The sequence below is a fragment of the Schistocerca piceifrons genome, chromosome 1, assembly GCF_021461385.2.
Source record: "Schistocerca piceifrons isolate TAMUIC-IGC-003096 chromosome 1, iqSchPice1.1, whole genome shotgun sequence".
NCBI classification, from domain to species: Eukaryota; Metazoa; Arthropoda; class Insecta; order Orthoptera; family Acrididae; genus Schistocerca; species Schistocerca piceifrons.
This window is the reverse complement of record NC_060138.1, coordinates 990,876,707-990,899,820: the sequence shown is the minus strand read 5'-3', so window position 1 is coordinate 990,899,820 and position 23,114 is coordinate 990,876,707. Positions and strand designations below refer to the sequence as shown.

General features: G+C 43.1%; 1 protein-coding gene across 1 annotated transcript in view; it reads left to right on the top strand.

Moving 5' to 3' along the window:
• The window catches only part of LOC124777019 (lachesin-like), a 1,140,424-nt gene that overhangs the window by 1,017,717 nt on the left and 99,593 nt on the right, over window positions 1-23,114 (top strand). The window contains exon 5 of the mRNA XM_047252275.1: window positions 3,995-4,202. Within this exon, the coding sequence (XP_047108231.1) occupies window positions 3,995-4,202 (208 nt within the window). The remainder of the gene's footprint in view (window positions 1-3,994; window positions 4,203-23,114) is intronic.

Genomic DNA, 23,114 nt, shown 5'->3' with positions numbered 1-23,114 from the left:
AAGTGCCGGCTATGACAAACCCTGCATGCTTACGCTACGGTACCGCGTACCTAGCCGACCAATGGCAAAACGTATCCGCTGGCTGTCCGACACTTCTGAATAACTGGTTGCAATAGAGAGAATTTACTTATATCCCGGTGCTTAAGATACCACTCATAGTCCAAGTCACAAATGTTGGTCCTCGACTCCAATAAATTGGTAGAGTTGGGTGGTTTGGAGGAAGGGACCAAACTGCGAGGTCATCGGTCTCATCGGTTTAGGGAAGGATTGAGAAAGAAGTCGGCCGTGCCCTTTCAAAGGAACCATCCCGGCATTTGCCTGGAGCGATTTAGGGAAATCACGGAAACCTAAATCAGGATGTTCGGACGCGGTATTGAACCGTCGTCCTCGAATAAGTAATAAAGCGCACATAGGCTCATGGTTGATGGCCGCGCACGCATACGGAATATATTCCTTAGAAAAAGTCCCCAAATTCCAACGGAGTGTCAGGTTATTATTAGAATTATAACAGTTCCTGTTGTACCGAGTCGTACCACCCTCTTATATACAGACAAAATGAGTTTAAAAGGTTGGCCTTGATCCCTGCGTCGCGTTTTTCATCACTGAAGCTAATGCTCTCCACACTTATGCAGAAACTGTCAAGAGGTACCGTGTTTATCAGTGAGCAATATATGTTAACGATATTCAGCTCACATTCCCTCCAAGATATTACTGACAGATTCTGCGTGGGTGAACTTTAATTACAATGCCAACATAGCGGTCCTAATTTGTTCGATATATTGGAAGAATGTTTCATCGCTAGTCTGTACCAGAAAAAAAAATTCTCGTTAACCATCCCGTTCCTAGCCCTCCTGGATATGTTCTGCTGAGCAAACTTGTCACGTAAACTTTTTAATTCGAAACCTTGGCAACGTTTCTACTCAAGAAAAATGTAAATTCTGAAATTCCTTCAGCCGTCTATATTTCGAATGTAATTTCACTACACCATATTCAAGCCCCCTGATCACGTGTAGGAAGAATCCAACCTCATTCAGTAACTTGTATTCGAGGACTTTTTTTACCTCTACACTATCCTTCGTTCATGAATTTAAGACTAAAGCTATCTTGAGGTAACGGATAAAGCGCACTACATGAAGAATAACTAAATGATAAATTTGAAGTTTACTGACATGGTGTTCTTATCGAACGGAGACCTACAACGGTTTAACAAATGTTTGACATGTTTCAATAGATAAAGTACCAATATACTGAATAATGGGCAAAATAGGATTAGGTAATTTGTTACACCGTTTAGACCTCTCTATACCATAACAATTCAACAACCGGTCAGCCGACACGTGACTTACGAGCCCACCCGGAAAAGATGTACCCTTACTATCGAATGAGACACCTTGCCATTTTAATACATGAAGTCGGACCTGCAACTGCAAAATCTTATTTTGGAATTCATAAACGCCAGAAGTTGTTTCGACCTTGTATTTACTGAATTTAAATCTTGGACTCGATTACACAGATAATTAATCCGAACATGAGCCCGGTAAATCTGAGCTCAAGACGGGATACTGGATTCTTCGATCTCAATTTTTTCCTACTAAGCAGAGAGTAAGGTGGAACGAACATGGACGGCGGCATCTACCCTTCCCATGTTGGCCGCATTCGCATGTGGTGGGGGCCCATCGTGCCACGGAGCTATCCGTATAGCTCTGCGAAACTACCTTCCACCGGTTGGCAACGAAGCTTTAACTCACACTGAATTTGTTCTTTTTTAAGACATGAAACCTCCAGTATGACTTCTGGCTCCGTAATTGGTATCTAACAGTATATGGCAACTATAGCATTTGAAAAACACTCGTAACCCCTGGAAACAGATAAAACACACACAATAAAAAACGTGAAGACGAACAGTAAAAAAGCTTTCGGAATTCTCAAAAACAAAAAATTAAAAATCCTTAAAGTTGCTAACAAAAGGATCCATTAACATAACATAGAAACGCTTCTTAAACCCAATGACAATAAAGAGTGATAGAACTCCGGCTTATAACGACGTGTGTCTGTAAGGCCAGCAAAACTAGCCATAATCTAGCACACAATTTTTTTTTTATCCTGCCGGGGGATCTATAACCATTACAACTGAAAATACAATCCGAGTCAGACGACACTACAATGAAACTGAAAGAGCAAATGATGCGTGGCAAATTAAAGAAAAAATTACCTGAAGTTAGGACTTGCAATCACCATGTGCAGAAACACACAAATGACTCAGACTTGATAAATAGGAAAGTTCAAAGCGTGTTTTCCCTTTTTTAACGTTCTTACCGTATTAAGTTTTCTTTGGTATTCCGCTAGTAGTAGCGTACGCACAGCTGCCGTCTGTCTGCCACTAGCCCGTCGGTACAGACTGTAGTGTGTTCTGGCTGACGTTTCCACAAATGCAGTGTGCCGTGTGCGTCTCTTCCAACAGTGTCAAAAGTCGGCAGAAAGAAGACATCAGGCTTCACGTCGAACACCAGAGAAACGCTGCAATGTCTCCAACGCAGAACATGAATGAGAGCCTCTTCTTAGGATCAAAGCCTGTTAATGAGGAGCACACTTAGAGGGACCGCGTGCACACATCACTCTTACATCGGGAAGATGGGGTACGCCGTGCGCGCTAGTGCGAAGTGATAGAACTTTCTGCTGCATTACAACGTATAAAGATACACTACTGGCCATTAATTGAACAAATATATCATACTAGAACTGACATGTGATTACATTTTCACGCAATTGGGGTGCATACACCTGAGAAATCAGTACCCAGAACAACCACCTCTGGCCGTAATAACGGCCTTGAGACGCCTGGGCATTGAGTCAGACAGCTTCAACACGATACCACAGTCCATCAAGAGAGCCATTTGCTCGGCCACCATTGACCAGACGTTTTCAATTGGTGAGAGATCTGGAGAATGTGCTAGCCAGGGCAGCAGTCGAACATTTCCTGTATCCAGAAATGCCCGTACAGGACCTGCAACATGCGGTCGTGCATTATCCTGCTGAAATGTAGGGTTTCGCAAGGATCGAATGAAGTGTAGAGCCACGGGTCGTAACACATCTTAAATGTAACGTCCACTGTTCAAAGTGCCGTCAATGCGAACAAGAGGTGACCGAGACGTGTAACCAATGGCACCTCATACCATCAGACCGGTTGATACGCCAGTATGGCGATGACGAATACACGCTTCCAGTGTGCGTTCACCGCGATGTCGCCAAACAAGGATGTGACCATCACGATGCTGCAAACAGAACCTGGATTCATCCGAAAAAATGACGTTTTGCCATTTGTGCATCCAAGTTCGTCGTTGAGTATACCATTGCAGGCGCTCCTGTCTGTGATGCAGCGTCAAGGGTAACCGCAGCCACGGTCTACGAGGTGATAGTCCATGCTGCTGCAAACGTCGTCGAACTGTTCGTGCAGATGGTTGTTGTCTTGCAAACGTGCCCATCTGTTGATTCAGGGATCGAGATGTGGCTGCACGATCCGTTACAGCCATGCGGATAAGACGCCTGTCATCTCGACTGCTATTGATACGAGGCCGTTGGGATGCAGCACGGCGTTCCGTATCATCCGCCTGATCCCACCTTTATCAAAGTCGGAAACGTGATGGTACGCATTTCTCCTTCTTACACGAGGCATCACAACAACGTTTCACCAGGCAACGCCGGTCAACTGCTGTTGGGAACTTTCCTCATGTCATAATGGCCAGTAGTGTACAATAGAGCGAAGTAGGTTTTTACAGTATTTACTCATTTCATGTCATACATTGCCTAGTTCTTGTTTAGTGCCCTATCTTATTACCCTCTCTAGCTTTTTATCGTTATTAATTATTTTTATTTTAAGCTCCCAGGAAAGAGAAAATTTGTAGTGTACGGAAGTTATACTCCGCTTGTTCCTTTGTGCCACAAAGGCCAGAGCCGCAGGCGTGACACGTGACTACATGCCTGCTGCGCTTTGCAGGTGGCGTGGGTGCGCGTGGACACGCAGACCATCTTGTCGATCCACCAGCACGTGATCACGCAGAACCCGCGCATCTCGCTGTCGCACGGCGACCACCGCTCGTGGCTGCTGCGCGTGCGCGACGTGCACGAGTCGGACCGCGGCTGGTACATGTGCCAGCTCAACACAGACCCCATGCGAAGTCGCCAGGGCTACCTGCAGGTGGTCGGTGAGTACCACTACCTCCCATTTGTCTTCTACTTTCCGTGAAGCTCAGAACTGTTACTTGCAGCACGCGTTGTAGTACACAGCGTGGTCAGAAACTGTATAAAGAGCTTGTAAGGGTGTTGAAGAGGAGTTTGTGCTGAGAAATAATTGCTAAGAAAAAAATATGCTACTTTGCGCAGTTTCCGAATTACTTAGCGTTGTAGTTAGCCGTTCAGGTCGTCACACACAAAGGTTCAAGCAGCCTGCTAGAGACATGTTTCCAAACGCGTACTTCGTTTGGTTTTCTCAAACCGAGCAAACGTAGCTTTTACTGACCTAGCTTAAATTTATCATTTACCAACAGATGTATTTTAGCGGTAATGAGTATTTCAATAAGTGGTAACGAACGGCTCCACAGAGCATGAATTGCTTGAGTTTGCACCAGCAATGACCTGATTGGCTATCTTCAATGTTAAACAACTCAGAAACGGTGCAACGTACCGAATTTTTTTCTTAACAATTATTTCTCTCCTCACGTTCGGTCTGTGGAATCGATTCGTCAGTATTTGATGTGGTTTACGAAATATATCCAGCGTTAACGTTAGGTGACTCACCCTGTATATATATATATATATATATATATATATATATATATATATATATATATATTGACCTATACAAAATTACAGAACAGGTCACAGATACAATGAGGAAGAGACGGCTAAAATTTCATGGACATTTAAAAAGAATGGAAGAAACAAGGATTAAAAAGAAAATTTTTAATTAGGTTAGTAAGCTGGAAAAAAACTGTAAGATGGATAGAAGCAGTAAAGAAAGACGCCAACAAAATAGGTGTTACAGAAGAAATAACACGTGACAGCAATCACTGCAGGGTACCGATAGAAAACGCAAACTTTGAAGAACATGAGCCAAAACCTCCACGCAAGAGAGTGTGAACAGATGAGCAGAGACGAGCAGTTGGCGAGAAAATGAAGAAGTACTGAGAAGAAAGAAAACACTGTAAGTCTTAAGTTCTATGCAGTCCATAGCTGGCCAAATTCATAAATTATATATATATATATATGTATAAATAGTGGAAACTGATACAAGATAAAATAGTGGAAATAAAACGGCTTGTACACATCGGTCTCTTGCTGTGATAATGTATGATTGCGAGCCGACACTGTCTTTAGTGTCTAGTATTATCTTGTTGTTGTTGTTGTGGTCTTCAGTCCTGAGACTGGTTTGATGCAGCTCTCCATGCTAGTCTATCCTGTGCAACCTCCTTCATCTCCCAGTACCTACTGCAACCTACATCCTTCTGAATCTGCTTAGTGTATTCATCTCTTGGTCTCCCTCTACGATTTTTACCCTCCACGCTGCCCTCCAATGCTAAATTTGTGATCCCTTGATGCCTCAGAACATGTCCTACTAACCGGTCCCTTCTTCTCGTCAAGTTGTGGCACAAACTCCTCTTGTCCCCAATTCTATTCAATACCTCCTCATTAGTTATGTGATCTACCCATCTAATCTTCAGCATTCGTCTGTAGCACCACATTTCGAAAGCTTCTATTCTCTTCCTGTCCAAACTATTTATCGTCCATGTTTCACTTCCATACATAGCTACACTCCATACAAATACTTTCAGAAACGACTTCCTGACACTTAAATCTATACTCGATGTTAACAAATTTCTCTTCTTCAGAAACGCTTTCCTTGCCATTGCCAGTCTACATTTTATATCCTCTCAACTTCGACCGTCATCAGTTATTTTGCTCCCCAAATAGCAAAACTCCTTTACTACTTTAAGTGACTCACTTCCTAATCTAATTCCCTCAGCATCACCCGACTTAATTCGACTACATTCCATTATCCTCGTTTTGCTTTTGTTGATGTTCAACTTATATCCTCCTTTCAAGACAATGTCCATTCCGTTCAACTGCTCTTCAAAGTCCTTTGCTGTCTCCGACAGAATTACTATGTCATCAGCGAACCTCAAAGTTTTTATTTCTTCTCCATGGATTTTAATACCTACTCCGAATTTTTCTTTTGTTTCCTTTACTGCTTGCTCAATATACAGATTGAATAACATTGGGGAGAGGCTACAACCCTGTCTCACTCCCTTCCCAACCACTGCTTCCCTTTCATGTCCCTCGACTCATATAACTGCCATCTGGTTTCTGTGGTGTCACTGCCAGACACCACACTTGCTAGGTGGTAGATTAAATCGGCCGCGGTCCATTTAGTACATGTCGGACCCGCGTGTCGCCACTGTGTAATCGCAGACCTAGCGCCACCACCAAGGCAGGTCTCGTGATATGAGAGAGCACTCGCCCCAGTTGTACGAGAACCAAGCTACCGCCCAGTTGTACGCGAACCTAGCTATCGCCCAGTTGTACGCGAACCTAGCTATCGCCCAGTTGTACGAAGCCTTTCTCTCTCATTAGCCGAGAGACAGAATAGCCATCAGCTAAGTTAATGGCTACGAACTAGCAAGGAGCCATTTGTATCAGTGCCTATAGCTTACGAGTAATCAAGAGAGATGTATTCCAAGGAATTATTAAAAGTTAAGTAAAAAGCATCTACATACTTTTCTTCTTATTCATTCATAAGTTCACATGTTCCAGACTTCACGCCCGTATGCGTTATTGCCGTGCGTGCACTATCGGCTACAGCTTTAGTTTAGCATTCCTTTTCAGCAATCAACATCACGGTGTCGGTCCAGCTACCGACACTACACTTTCTGTACAAATTGTAAATAGCCTTTCGCTCCCTGTATTTTACCCCTGCCACCTTTAGAATTTGGAAGAGAGTATTCCAGTCAACATTGTGAAAAGCTCTCTCTAAGTCTACAAATGCTAGAAACGTAGGTTTGACTTTCCTTAATCTTTCCTCTAAGAAAAGTCGTAAGGTCAGTATTGCCTCACGTGTTCCAATATTTCTACGGAATCTAAACTGATCTTCCCCGATGTCGGCTTCTACCAGTTTTACCATTCGTCTGTAAAGAATTCGTGTTAGAATTTTGCAGCTGTGACTTATTAAACTGATAGTTCGGTAATTTTCACATCTGTCAACACCTGCTTTCTTTGGGATTGGAATTATTATGTTCTTCTTGAAGTCTGAGGGTACTTCGCCTGTCTCATACATCTTGCTCACCAGATGGTAGAGTTTCGTCAGGACTGGCTCTCCCAGCGCCGTCAGTAGTTCTATTGGAATGTTGTCTACTCCCGGGGCCTTGTTTCGGCTCAGGTCTTTCAGTGCTCTGTCAAACTCTTCACGCAGTATCGTATCTCCCATTTCATCTTCATCTACAACCTCTTCTATTTCCATAATATTGTCCTCAAGTGTATCGACCTTGTATAGACCCTCTATATACTCCTTCCATCTTTCTGCTTTCCCTTCTTTGGTTAGAACTGGGTTTCCATCTGAGCTCTTGATATTCATACAAGTGGTTCTCTTTTCTCCAAAGGTCTCTATAATTTTCCTGTAGGCAGTATCTATCTTACCCCTAGTGAGATAAGCCTCTACATCCTTACATTTGTCCTCTAGCCATCCCTGCTTAGCCATTTTGCACTTCCTGTCGATCTCATTTTTGAGACGTTTGTATTCCTTTTTGCCTGCTTCATTTACAGCATTTTTATATTTTCTCCTTTCATCAATTAAATTCAATATATCTTCTGTTACCCAAGGATTTCTACTAGCCCTCCTCTTTTTACCTACTTGATCCTCTGCTGCCTTCACTACTTCATCCCTCAGAGCTACCCATTCTTCTTCTACTGTACTTCTTTCCCCCACTGCTGTCAATTGTTCCCTTATGCTCTCCCTGAAACTCTGTATAACCTCTGGTTTAGTCAGTTTATCCAGGTCCCATCTCCTTAAATTCCCACCTTTTTGCAGTTTCTTCAATTTTAATCTGCAGTTCATAAACAAGAGATTGTGGTCAGAGTCTACATCCGCCCCTGGAAATGTCTTACAATTTAAAACCTGGTTCCTAAATCTCTGTCTTACCATTATATAATCTATCTGATACCTTTTAGTATCTCCAGGATTCTTCCATGTATAGCTATGATTAAGTTATGCTGTGTGCAAAATTCTACCAGACGGCTTCCTCTTTCATTTCTTAGTCCCAATCCATATTTACCTACTATGTTTCCTTCTCTCCCGTTTCCTAAACTCGAATTCCAGTCACCCATGACTATTAAATTTTTGTCTCCCTTCACTAACTGAATAATTTCTTTTATCTCATCACACATGTCATCAACTTCTTCATCATCTGCAGAGCTGATTGGCATATAAACTTGTACTACTGTAGTAGGTGTGGGATTCGTGTCTATCTTGGTCACAATAATGCGTTCACTATGCTGTTTGTAGTAGATTATCCGCACGCCTATTTTTTTATTCATTATTAAACTTACTCCTGCATTACCTCTATTTGATTTTGTATTTATAACCCTGTATTCATCTGACCAATAGTCTTGTTCCTCCTGCCACCGAACTTCACTAATTCCCTCTAAATCGTACTTTAACCTATCCATTTCCCTTTCTAAATTTTCTAACCTACCTGCTCGATTAAGGGATCTGACATTCCACGCTCCAATCCGTAGAACGCCAGTTTTCTTTCTCCTGATAACGATGTCCTCTTGAGTAGTCCCCTCCCGGAGATCTGAATGAGGAACTATTTTACCTCCGGAATATTTTACCCAAGAGGACGCCATCATCATTTAACCATACAGTAAATCTGCATGCCCTCGGGAAAAATTACGGCTGTAGTTTCCCCTTGCTTTCAGCCGTTCGCAGTACCAGCACAGCAAGGCCGTTTTGGTTATTGTTACAAGGCCAGATCAGTCAATCATCCAGACTGTTGCCCTTGCAACTACTGAAAAGGCTGCTGCCCCTCTTCAGGAACCACACGTTTGTCTGGCCTCTCAACAGATACCCCTTCGTTGTGGTTGCACCTACGGTAGGGCCATCTGTATCGCTGAGGCACACAAGCCTCCCCACCAACGGCAAGGTCCATGGTTCATTATCTTAGTTGATGCAAATGTATTTGATATGTAACTTTTACCATTTAGTTTATATAGAACTGTGTTTCAGTGTCACACATGTCCCCTACTTCAAGAATGTAGCAGGTGCATGGTTGGGCAGCGACATATTTTGCTTCTGATGTGAGGCATCTAAGGCGCCAACACTGCCCAAGATGTATAGGTCGAGAAGCACCTGTACCTTGGTCTCAAAGGTTATCTGACGCGAATCGCACTGATCTTTCTGTCTGAGGTCACCTCAGATGTGAAGTGTGCAAGCACTGCCATTGATATGGCAGAAGAACTGGAACAGCGATTTGTACAGTCCAGTCAAGATTTACTAGAAAATCTGGGAGTTTGTGAAAGAATTCGCAACTCAGAAGCAGAGACGTGACGACACCTTGCACACCTTCTTTAACAGATACGAGTGTGCAGCAAACGGTAAGAGATAGCGTAGACTTCAAATACATTTGTATTAACAAAATGCATCATACTGAAGACATTGGTGGCACATTCACAATTATTTCCCAAATGGCCTGTTTGCGAACCTGTGTTAACTGGAGTATTTTTACTTCTGTTGTCCTGTAGTTTCAAGAGTGCCTGTTTACGACTGTCAACCATCGTCTTGGGTGTAGCCGGCGGGATTAGTTTCCTTTTTTTCCTCTGGGCTCCACCTCCGTACCTTTTCTTGCCCCCTATCATTCATTCATTTTAAACAGCCGTACCATCGTAACGTCTTGCTCTCGGTAGTTCCCGTTACGTTCTGTTCCACTTCCATCACCTTCCTTATATTCGGGAGGACGACGGTTCTACCCTAAATCGCTCCAGGCAAATTCCGGGATGATTCCTTTCAAAGGGCACGGCCGACTTCCTTCCCCGTCCTTCCCTAATCCGATGAGACCGATGACCTCGCTGTCTGGTCTCCTTCCCCAAACAAGCCAACCCAACCCAATTTTCTTTATTCCTCCATTCTGATGTAGTCCAATCTTGAGACTCCAGCAGTTCATTTCCAGTAAATCATGAATACCAGTTAACCTTTCTCTTCTCTCTCTTCTCTCTTCTCTCTCTTATTTTCAAAACATCTGACTCGTACGCTGCAGTCCGGAACCGTGGGACTGCTACGGTCGCAGGTACCAGTTAACCTTTCTCTTCTCTCTCTTATTTTCAAAACATCTGACTCGTACGCTGCAGTCCGGAACCGTGGGACTGCTACGGTCGCAGGTTCGAATCCTGCCTCGGGCATGGATGTGTGTGATGTCCTTAGGTTAGTTAGGTTTAAGTAGTTCTAAGTTCTAGGGCACTGATGACCTAAGATGTTAAGTCCCATAGTGCTCAGAGCCATTTGAACCATTTTTCTCACTCGTATGTACATTTACTCTTAACCATTGTCTTGCATGTATTCTTTTTTCGTTTTGTTTGTGATCATTTAGTCCAAAGGATCGTCCAGTATTTAGCATCTTCTACATTCCTTACATTCTCGTGTGTCATTACACCTAGATATCTATAAGATGAACAACATTTAATACTGGAATTATCACGATCCAAATCATACTATTCCGCATCATCCATTAACACATTCTTTATTTTCTTTATTTTTAAATGTCACTTGTCAAATTCCTCAGTTTCCTCGGCATATACAAGGGTTGGACGAAAATATGGAAGCACCACGGGAAATGTATGCTTGAACATAAATGCAGATGCTAGCCAGACTTTCAGGGTACTCCATTGTGTTTGATCGCGAACGGCAACTCTTTAATCAACCCAAAACGTCGCAAGTGTCAGTACTGGTCAGAATAGTATTCAATGTAGTTGTCGACTGAATTTCATCGGAAGTAACAATTGAATTCGAACGTCGGAAAACTGTTGGTGCTCGTATTGTGGGTGCATCCGCAACCGAGGGAGCGCCAGTGTTTGGTGTTTCGAAAGTCACCGTATCGAAGACTTGTACTGCATACATGGAAAAAGTGTTTGGTGTTTCAAGAGGCACCGTAACGAAGCTTTACACCGCACACGTGGAAAACGGAAAAACATTATCAGTTAAGTCACAGCGCGGAAGAAATTGTGTACTGAGTGATCGTGGCAGACGGTCATTGAAGAGGATTGTGACGAAAAATAAGAAGACAACAGTGGCAAAAGTCACAGCAGAACTGAATATCGCGCTCAAGATCCCTATCACCACCAAAAGAACACCGCAGGAGCGCCTTAGGTATGGGACTGCAGGGCGAGTTGGAATTCCAAAACCACTCTGCAGCGACGCAAATGCCCTTAACAAGAAACGTGGTGCCAAGCAACAGAACCTGGACTACGGAAAAATGGAAGCATGTCATTTTGTAGGATAAGTTGTTTCACACTGTTTCTAACGTCTGGCCAAATTTACGTCCCAAGAGTGAAGGCGGGATTCGTTTATGAAGGGGGCAGCCGTATCCTGGCATTCCGTTAGCCACATGGTTACTCAGCAGGCAACATGAGGCGTAGCGCCTTCGCATCGCTCCTGTCACTTGTTAGGACGACATCGTTATAGGCATGAGTCATCGACAGATGTCACCAGCTGACATGGACCTGAGTTACAGAGCTGCACGTAGTGTGTAGGTGGCAGAGGTCAGCAGTTGACGGACAGTGCTAGCAGTCGTAGTCAAAACAATGACGTAAAGTTATGTTTGATTAATATTTAATGTATTTGCATAATTATAATTGCTTTATATGTGTAGTAATTAGCAGTGTGAGTGTTGAATGAGTGAAGAAGAACAGAAGTAAATGAAAATTGTTTTGTTTATTCACGAAGTACCGGTTAAACTATACAGGGGATTTACTATAGTTAAATGTGCAGTCAGTTTATGGTACTAATAAATCGTGATTAGAACACAAATTAATCGGTAATTTCAGAAGGAGTAATTTTATATTTGATACTCTTCTAAATTTATTTATTTAGCAATTGCCATAGAAAGAAATGTTTTACCATGATTGGTCATTGAAGTAAAGCGCGGGTTAGTGTGGGATAACACTGCAACCTGATTTGCTGTTTGTGATATCAGCCAATCAGAAAAATGCAGGCTCGCGCCAATCTATGCTAGGAACAAAGCCTTTGGTGTGATCTAGGGTCGGTCGGGGCTGAGGGTTCGAACTAGTAACATCTCATTGAAAGCAGCTCCGACGAAAGTACTGTAAAATCGCAGAAAAATGCTAATTACAAGTTCGCGAAGTAGTACAAAGTGTACTTCAGTGAACGGTATAGTGGAAGTCGTGTGGAATTTCGGTCGGAATATCAAAATTATTGCTTTTGACTGTTAATTAAAACCGCGTGGCGTGTTGTGCTATCTAAGACTGGAACAGGTATTACGTGTAGAGCAGAGTGCTCAACATTTGAGCGAGCATTTTCATAACTAAACGATCCGGTGAACTCTATTAACTTCGGTAACGGGTGTAAATACCATAAGCTGGCTACGTGTGTGATTGTGGTGTGCGTGGGAACTTTACATTGTGTAACTACTTAGTACGGACTTGGCAGTATTAACTGTGATCTTTATAGTAAAAATACACCTGAAAATTTACGTTGCCAACTCAAAACTTTTATTTCAGTAGCTAGCCACATCCCGTTTACTGGACAATTCTATGTATGTTGCGACCTGCAATAGACAATAGCGGTCTAGTATTTTCTACTACAGCTTTTAGCTAGACAAAAGGACATTGCTGGACACTGGCAGGGCGGTAAAAAGTAGCGTACCGCGCCGCAAACACTATTACCAATTATTATGTTACCATTTTGGCTGATCAGGTACACCCCCATGGTACAGTGTTTGTTCCCCAAGACAACAGGATACCTGTTCACATAGCTCTCATTGTGCAGGACTGGTTTTGTGAACACGAGGATGAATTACGGTATCTGTAGTGGCCACCACAGTCACCAGATCTCATCATCGTTATCGCAACTTGCCACTATTTCGCAGGAAACCATTCAAAACCATGCCGGACCTAGGAGTATTCATTTCAAGACGAGTGGAAGCTGTTTTTAGTGTGAACGGTTTACCTACGCCGTACTAGGCATGGTAATGTGTTTTGATCAATCCCCTGTAGCCCAAGTCGTTATTATCTTCACCATTTAACGTTTGGTCTTTCCATCTTGCACTGACGTTCCAATGGGACTACATACACTTCGCCATGCCTTTTAACTTGCCTCGGAGATAAAGTTTATTTTTCTTGATCGCACTAATATATTGTCTAAGGTGAGCAGTTTCGACGGATAATCAGTCATCATGTGACCTTTAAAGGGAGACAGGAAAGAAAAAGTGCACTAACTACTGATAAAAACATGACTGAAAAGTTCACAACGAAAAATGGTGCATCCAATCGGCTTGCTACAAGGTAAAGTGTCACAGACATCGTGTATTAGGTTAAATTTCAGGCACATGAAACCACCAATCACTCCTGCTTCCTCATCACACTTATAGGACTCGATCAACAGAGGATACAAAAATACGTTCGTCTTAGACATGTGAATAGGACAGACGAAGAGTTACTAGAAATCTAAAAATAATTATAAAAATATTATTATCTGTGAAGTTTGATAAAAATTGGGAAGAATAATTATGGCGCATAGACATCACATTCTTAATTTAAAGCAATTCAAGGTATGCAGCTGCATGAATATTTACAGCGTTACCACCCTTTTTGGTCACTGACTATCACTACGACATATACTTGAGCACAATGTATTTTCTATACACAGACTATGGCGTAAATTCCATCCCTCCGTAAATGAAATACGTACAAAAGTACCACACATCAAATGCGTGTTAGAACTATTATTGAGTTTGAAAACAACTTGTATTTCGTCATTGTGCTTCCGAATATGCTAAAAACGAGGAGGACAGAAATTACTAACAACACGTTATCAAAATGTGAAGTCAGAAGAATAAAATTAAAGGAAACTGACATAAAATTATGTGCCATAAATCGTGCCCCACACAGCAAAATAAACACACATTAAGTTTAATTAAAGTGAAACAGGAAGTTAATACGTGGTGTCTGTACTGTGTTGTTCCATATACACTCCTGGAAATTGAAATAAGAACACCGTGAATTCATTGTCCCAGGAAGGGGAAACTTTATTGACACATTCCTGGGGTCAGATACATCACATGATCACACTGACAGAACCACAGGCACATAGACACAGGCAACAGAGCATGCACAATGTCGGCACTAGTACAGTGTATATCCATCTTTCGCAGCAATGCAGGCTGCTATTCTCCCATGGAGACGATCGTAGAGATGCTGGATGTAGTCCTGTGGAACGGCTTGCCATGCCATTTCCACCTGGCGCCTCAGTTGGACCAGCGTTCGTGCTGGACGTGCAGACCGCGTGAGACGACGCTTCATCCAGTCCCAAACATGCTCAATGGGGGACAGATCCGGAGATCTTGCTGGCCAGGGTAGTTGACTTACACCTTCTAGAGCACGTTGGGTGGCACAGGATACATTCGGACGTGCATTGTCCTGTTGGAACAGCAAGTTCCCTTGCCGGTCTAGGAATGGTAGAACGATGGGTTCGATGACGGTTTGGATGTACCGTGCACTATTCAGTGTCCCCTCGATGATCACCAGTGGTGTACGGCCAGTGTAGGAGATCGCTCCCCACACCATGATGCCGGGTGTTGGCCCTGTGTGCCTCGGTCGTATGCAGTCCTGATTGTGGCGCTCACCTGCACGGCGCCAAACACGCATACGACCATCATTGGCACCAAGGCAGAAGCGACTCTCATCGCTGAAGACGACACGTCTCCATTCGTCCCTCCATTCACGCCTGTCGCGACACCACTGGAGGCGGGCTGCACGATGTTGGGGCGTGAGCGGAAGACGACCTAACGGTGTGCGGGACTGTAGCCCAGCGTCATGGAGACGGTTGCGAATGGTCCTCGCCGATACCCCAGGAGCAACAGCGTCCCTAATTTGCTGGGAAGTGGCGGTGCGGTCCCCTACGGCACTGCGTAGGATCCTACGGTCTTGGCGTGCATCCGTGCGTCGCTGCGGTCCGGTCCCAGGTCGACGGGCACGTGCACCTTCCGCCGACCACTGGCGACAACATCGATGTACTGTGGAGACCTCACGCCCCACGTGTTGAGCAATTCGGCGGTACGTCCACCCGGCCTCCCGCATGCCCACTATACGCCCTCGCTCAAAGTCCGTCAACTGCACATACGGTTCACGTCCACGCTGTCGCGGCATGCTACCAGTGTTAAAGACTGCGATGGAGCTCCGTAATCCACGGCAAACTGGCTGACACTGACGGCGGCGGTGCACAAATGCTGCGCAGCTAGCGCCATTCGACGGCCAACACCGCGGTTCCTGGTGTGTCCGCTGTGCCGTGCGTGTGATCATTGCTTGTACAGCCCTCTTGCAGTGTCCGGAGCAAGTATGGTGGGTCTGACACACCGGTGTCAATGTGTTCTTTTTTCCATTTCCAGGAGTGTAAATTGTGGCGGGCCCACTTAGTGCAGAGACTATCAGTTCTAAAACAGCTTAACACAGATCTTCGTTGTACTGATCAATTAGTTAATTGATTTTCTAAATGTCCCATAAATCATTTGAACGATTTATTTATCTAAATTATGTGATACGAATCAGTTTACAGGAGATGTAAACGTGATAAGTATTTAGTTTCATGAACAAACAATTTTTAGTCCCACTCTGCAACTATCCTTAAAAACTAGGTTTATTTAACAAGCTACAAGTTTCTTGTGCTGCCCATTTACGCATTTACAATAGTTAAAAAAAAACAGCTTTTGCGTGCTGCGGATGAAGTTTTCTTTTATTTGAAGGAGAAACGCATCTGCGTGCACAAGATAAACAAAAAACCTTAAGTGCAGAATATGATAAGGCGTTTTTCATTTGAACTACTTTAAATAAAAATTCGATCATGTTATAGACGCACTTGTCGATAACAAATGTTTTAAGGTTAGATTTACAGCGAACTTTGCTAACTGCGAGACAGTTTATGTTATTGGGCAAATGATCAAACATTATTATTGCCGCATATTAAATTTCTTTTTAGCCACATCAGCCTTCATAAAGGCAATAAACGCCATTTTTCTTCTAGCATTGTATGTGTGGGTATCATTGCTCTTCTCAAATTGTCGTGAATTATTTATGGCGAATTTCATTAGCGAATATATGTATTGCGATGGTGGAGTTAATATGCCTAAATCCTTTAATATGCACCTACATTATGACCATGGGTGAACACAGCGTGTTATCCTTACTGATCGATTTTGTGCAATTTATGTTTTCTTTCTTTGTGGTGGGTTACACCGGAAAATTAATTCCCAAGGCATAACTGAAGTGACATATGCAAAATACGTCAGAAGGTTGATTCGTTTGTTTCCAGGACTGGCTGGCCGGGGTGGTCGAGCGGCTCTAGAGTGGTCGAGCGGCTCTAGACGCTTCAGTCTGGAACTGCGCGACCGCTACGGTCGCAGGTTCGAATCCTGCCTCGGGCATGGATGTGTGGTGTCCTTAGGTTAGTTAGGTCTAACTAGTTCTAAGTTCTGGGGGACTGATGACCTCAGATGTTAAGTCCCTAGTGCTCAGAGCCATCTGAACCATTTTTTCCAAGACTAGCTAGCAAAATAATAGCAAAAGTATTTGAAATTTTTTAAAGTAGCTGAGTTACATAGTGAAATGAAAGTTCAGGGTTTTGATGGTATGTGATGTTATTTCATTTTTTAAAAAACAGTATGAAATTTACAAAGAATTTGGCAATAATAGCCCATTTATCATTAAGATGAAGGACCCCCCCCCCACGTTGGATGCATGCACTGATTCGTGTGGGTAGTGTGTCATAAAAACGGTTGTATCCTCTCCTGAGCCGACGCAGCTGTTGCAACTGCTCCTTGACATCCTCGGTATTTGCCAGAGATGGAACTGACGTCCAAGATGGTCTCACACATGTTCTAGCGGATACAGATCAGATGCTCTTGCTTACCGCGAGAGTACCTCAACATTACGAATCCTACGTGAAATTTACAATCCTCAAACCAGTCACAAAGGACAATCAGAAGAAAACTCAAACACAGGCTTATAGTTCACAAAGATTTATTACACATATCCCCAAAAATAATTTTACAAAATCTTTTAATCTTTTACAAAACTGGCCCTCCAATATCCACCAATAACAAATATAATTAGAAAACCTATACACCCTTTACAACAGTATATGGAGTGAAACAAATTAAGTAAAGATGCTTCCTTTTGACTAAGTAACAAATAGACCCAGATAAATATAGATGACAAGCATAATTGCCCAAAAAGGTAATAGGAATTTATCGGGACTAGATCCCCATTGGTTAGACAAGCATCAATAGAGAATATTAAGTAACAAATTTTAAGTAAAACAACAAATTCTCCAACAGGAACATTACACCAGTAAATGGATCATAGAACAACGGAATCCCAGCAATTATATAATGACTCAGAATGAAATATTCACTCTACAGCGGAGTGTGCACTGATATGAAACTTCCTGTCAGATTAAAACTGTGTGCTGGACCGAGACTCGAACTCGGGACCTTTGCAAAGCTTCATATCAGCGCACACTCCGCTGTAGAGTGAAAATTTCATTCTAGAAACATCCCCCAGGCTGTGGCTAAGTCATGTCTCCGCAATATCCCTTCTTCCAGGAGTGTTAGTTCTGCAAGGTTCGTAGGAGAGCTTCTGTGAAGTTTGGAAGGTAGGAGACGAGGTACTGGCGGAATTAAAGCTGTGAGGACGGGGCATGAGCCGTGCTTGGGTAGCTCAATTGCTAGAGCACTTGCCCGCGAAAGGCAAAGGTCCTGAGTTCGAGTCCCGGTCCTGCACACAGTTTTAATCTGCCAGGAAGTTTCACATAATGACTTACTCCACTGAACTCACTCGTGAAATACCTCAAGTATAATAACACTATTTAGGCAGAAAAGACAGTTATCTTCATAATCGGTTTAAGTTCAACGCCACAGCAGGCACACCCCAACGGATGACCCACCCTAATACAAGAGTGATCAATCTACTAGGAACAAGGGACACACCTTGGCGCAGCCCAAACACATTAACGAGAGGAATCTCCAAATGATTATAAGAGAGAATACTCAACTTCTGTCAGCTACTGGGGCGAGCAGCGACTCTGACAGAATACAGCCAAGCAACACCAAGCGTCATCAAAACGTAGCTGGCCGAGCTAACGGCGTTCGAACATATTTCAATGGAGGCGCCGCCCCCCGTATTGTTCAATCCGGAACTGATTGAGCCCGCCGCTCGTAGTACACTATAACAATAAAAAAAGAAAAAAATGCAGACAACCAAACCAAAGGACACAAACAAACCCTCTTATTTCAGAGTTAAGCCCCCTTCCACTTTAAATTTAGTACCCTTCACACAAGCATGACCTTAAACAAATAGTATGTATATTATTTACTTATTACAGCTCATAAATATTTACTCTTACAGGCAAACTGCAATAACAAGCACAAAGTCTGGAGCACTTAACGGCCTGCCGAACCAAGAGCATAAAAACCCGCAATACAAGACATCAAAGTCACAGCCGCTTCAACGGAGACCACACAATAAATAATAAGATACGCAAGTAACATTACAACACACTGTCTTAACACTAAATATGGCCTGCGCACTATCCTAGAATGACTCATTCAGCCTTCACGCTACTCACGCTTAGTGCTGCCGTCACTGAGTAGTTTTTTACACTCTTCACACCACTACTCAACACATACCGGAACCAAGAGTGAATTTCTTATTCCTGCCACGGCGGGGATAACCACATACAGATCACTGTTTCCGGCTGTGAACGCAAATTACGATCAGATTGATGACAAAACACAACTTCAAAGAAATAGCAGATGCTCCACCATTACTAGCAGCAAACGACGAGAATCCACATAGCACACATATGCATCTAGCATCGGAAGCTGACTATATACACACTTGCTAGTGCATTGGAGGCCATCGCCACCAGCCCACCGCCGATACACTCCTCAAATCTTAATAAAGCGCCGCGAGCAACCAACGCTCCTGCAAAACAGTCACTCCATTACTCACAGACATAAAAAATGGCCAAGCTACATGTATGCACGACCACTAGGCCCCGGAGCGGGAAACAAAGAGAACCATAGCCGGAAGCGCCGCGCTCAGATGGCGGCCAGAAGAGGAAAATCAAAGAGGAAACGAGCATGTCAGAACACGACTGACTACACTATGCCCTGACTACACTATGCGATCAAAAGTATCCGGACACCCCCAAAACATACGTTTTTCTTATCAGGCGCATTGTGCTGCCACATACTGCCAGGTACTCCATATCAGCGACCTCAGTAGACATCGTGAGAGAGCGAAATGGGCTCTCCGCGGAACTCACGGACTTCGAACGTGGTCAGGTGATTGGGTGTCACTTGTATTATGCGTCTGTGTGCATTATTTCCACACACCTAAACATCCCTAGGTCCACTGTTACCGATATGATAGTGAAGTGGAAACGCGAAGAGACACGTACAGCACATAAGCGTACAGGTCGACCTCGTCTGTTGAATAACGAGACCGCCGACAGTTGACGTGGGTCGTAATGTGTAATAGGCAGACATGTATCCAGACCATCATACAGGAATTCCAAACTGCATCAGGATCCACTGCAAGTAGTATGACAGTTACGCGGTAGGCGAGAATATTTGGACTTTATGGTCGAGCGGCTGCTCATAGGCCACACCTCACGCCGGTAAATGGCAAACGACGCCTCTCTTGGTGTAAGGAGCGTAAACATTTGACGATTGTTGGGTATGGCGAACGCCGGGTGAACGTCGTCTGCCAGCGTGCGTAGTGCCATCAGTAAAATTCGGAGGCGGTGGTGTTATGATGTAGTCGTGTTTTTCATGGAGGGGGCTTGCACCCCTTTTTGTTTTGAGTGGCACTATCACGGCACTGGCCTACATTGACGTTTTAAGCACCTTCTTGCTTCCCACTGTTGAAGAGCATTTCGGGGACGGCGGCTGCATCTTTCAACACGTTCGAGCACCTATTCATAATGCTCGAAAATACAATAACATCCCTGTAACGGGCTGGCCTGCACAGAGCTCTGACCTGAATCCTATAGAACACCTTTGGGATGTTTTGGAACGCTGACTTCGTGCCAGGCCTCAGGGTCGACATCGATACCTCTCCTCAGTGCAGCACTCCGTGAAGAATAGGCTGCCATTCCCCAAGAAACTTTCCAGCACCTTATTGAACGTATGCCTGCGAGAGTGGAAGCTGTCATCAAGGCTAAGGGTGGGACGACACCATGTTGAATTCCAGCATTACCGATGGAGGGCGCTACGAACTTGTAAGTCATTTTCAGCGAGGTGTCCGGATAACTTTTGATCACATAGTGCAGATGGGGAATCATTGGCGCCAGCGATTCCCCCACGGCTGAACGCAGCCATTCCAGACAAGGGCCACGCTAGGATGAGCATTGTATGGATGAGGGCACAGAATGCCCGCGACTTACCATTATGCGGTTAGAGTTACCAAAACCATTAACAGCGGTGACCTTAAGTCATACCCTTTGGCTCCGCAAATCAAGACGCCAGGAGTAACACCACTGTGCCTCTATAATGTCGGCGCCATATTAATCGACAATCGTCATCTGGGGCAGTGTAGAAATGCGATTCATCGCTGAAAATGTGATACCGTGCATCATAAATCCCTGGTTATTGGTCACGGCATCACTCAAAAACGCAGCCGTTTGTGTTGTGGCCTTAACGGCTGCCTATTTATGAGACGATAATTCGCTAGTGTGGCTGCTTCTAGTATTCGACGAATGATACTGGACGATACAGAATGTTGCAGGGAGTCCATTACTTACTCTCGGATGGCAGGGACAAATGTCGTGGGATTACAAGGCTTTTGGTGCTCAATACGGCGACACTCTCTTACGGTGGTCACAGTGATCGACCGGACTCTTGACGACGAGTATGCCTGCCTCACTTTCCTTTGCAATCCAACAGCGGACCACTGTCACATCCGAATGCCCCAAAAATCTGGATACTGTCCGATTCGTCCAGCCGGCAAAATGGTGACCAAAAATGCGGTCTCTTCTATACTCTGTCAGGTGCGGATAACGCTGTCCTTGACGAGTACATCAAATACTTTTTAAATCAGGTTTAAGTTTTTTCCCCTGATGTCTTTTCCTCAGAATGAATTTAAGGGGTGGGAGCGTGTCAAAAATTAAAAGAAAATCGATTTTTCAAAAAATATGCCTGTTTTTAGCACACATCTTCCTGAATGGTTTGATGTATAGAACATATATATAAAAGAGATTATAAGGCACATTATGTGGTCTTAAGTGTACCAAGACACAGTGCCACACACCTTTGCACGGCATTATTCGGTCATACCTAAGTGAAGAATATCATCACAGGAATTATCTACCACCTGCTGTTATGGAAGCCAGCAAACCTACATTCAGGGACCTTGCAAATGAAAACTTATTGAAGAAATGTCTTCATGGCGATACCCCAAAATCCAAATGAAAGTTTTAACGAATATGTATGGGAAAGATTGCTAAAACCATTTTTGTGGGAAGAACTGCAGTTGCTATTAGTGTTTATGATGCAGTTTCATGTTTAATTATGGTGTACAAAGCAGGAAATATGTTTTGCAGAAAATTGGATTTAAGCTCGGGATGAAGCGCACAAAGCTTTCTATGCGATAGACAGAGAGCGTGTAGTGAAAGCTGATAAATCATTTTTGGAGGTGATAAAGTCAAGAAGAATGCATCATAGGAAATTAGGAATGTGAAAAGGAAGGAAACGCATTTATGAAATGAAAAAGAATCTGCTTATGCTGCTGGAAAATTCTAAAAGAATGCCAAATACAAGCAGAAACTTTAAGGGCTATTTTCCACAAACCACAAATTTCTGTACCAGTTTGCTTTTGTTCTACAATATTACTTTTATTGTTAACCGGTTTTCGGCTTACAAGGCCATCTTCAGACATTTACTGAGTATTATCGCCAAAGAAGTTAAATGTTAGCAGACAACATTGGAAGAGAAGTAACACATCTAGACTGAAGTAGAAACATATAGTAAGTAACATTGAAAAGATGTTACTTACTGTATGTTTCTACTTCAGTCTAGATGTGTTACTTCTCTTCCAATGTTGTCTGCTAACATTTAACTTCTTTGGCGATAATACTCAGTAAATGTCTGAAGATGGCCTTGTAAACCGAAAACCGGCTAACAATAAAAGTAATATTGTAGAACAAAAGCAAACTGGTGCTTTTCATTCATTATTATAATGTTGTTCTACCAAGAACCAACGGAAGATTCTGTTTCTATGACAAATTTCTGTCCTTAGGTACATGAAACATCCAAAACAAATATTCTCTTACTTTCAAAATTGGTATGCTTATTAAACACAAACTCCTTAATGCAAACCTCTACAATTTTCCAAACATATTAAAAACTGTGGTAAAAATTGAGATGATCATTTAAAAATTTTAATTTTTCTTAACATGAAGTTTAAAATGTAACAGCTTATTCACTTTTTCATAAATTAAATAAATTCAAGAGTTTAATACACCTCTAAAAATGGTTTGTATGTCGTGCAAAATTCATGGAAGACTCTCTCTTACTTACGAAGAAAAGCTTATCTATAGCAAAAAATGCAGCCGATAGTATGTGAAAAAATGATGAAAGTTCACATGTGAAAAAATTTATTTTATTGTGTTATTTAACTTCCTCTGCTACGAGTGTGAATCGTGAATCCTTCCTGGTCATGCTGGCAAGGTTTTATGAATTTACTTGTAAAAGTATAGACACTGGAAATTAAAATGTCCTGTGGTGCCTCTCTTGCTCCAAGTCGACCCGTTTGACGTTCTAACCGCCTTAAACAGAATTTCA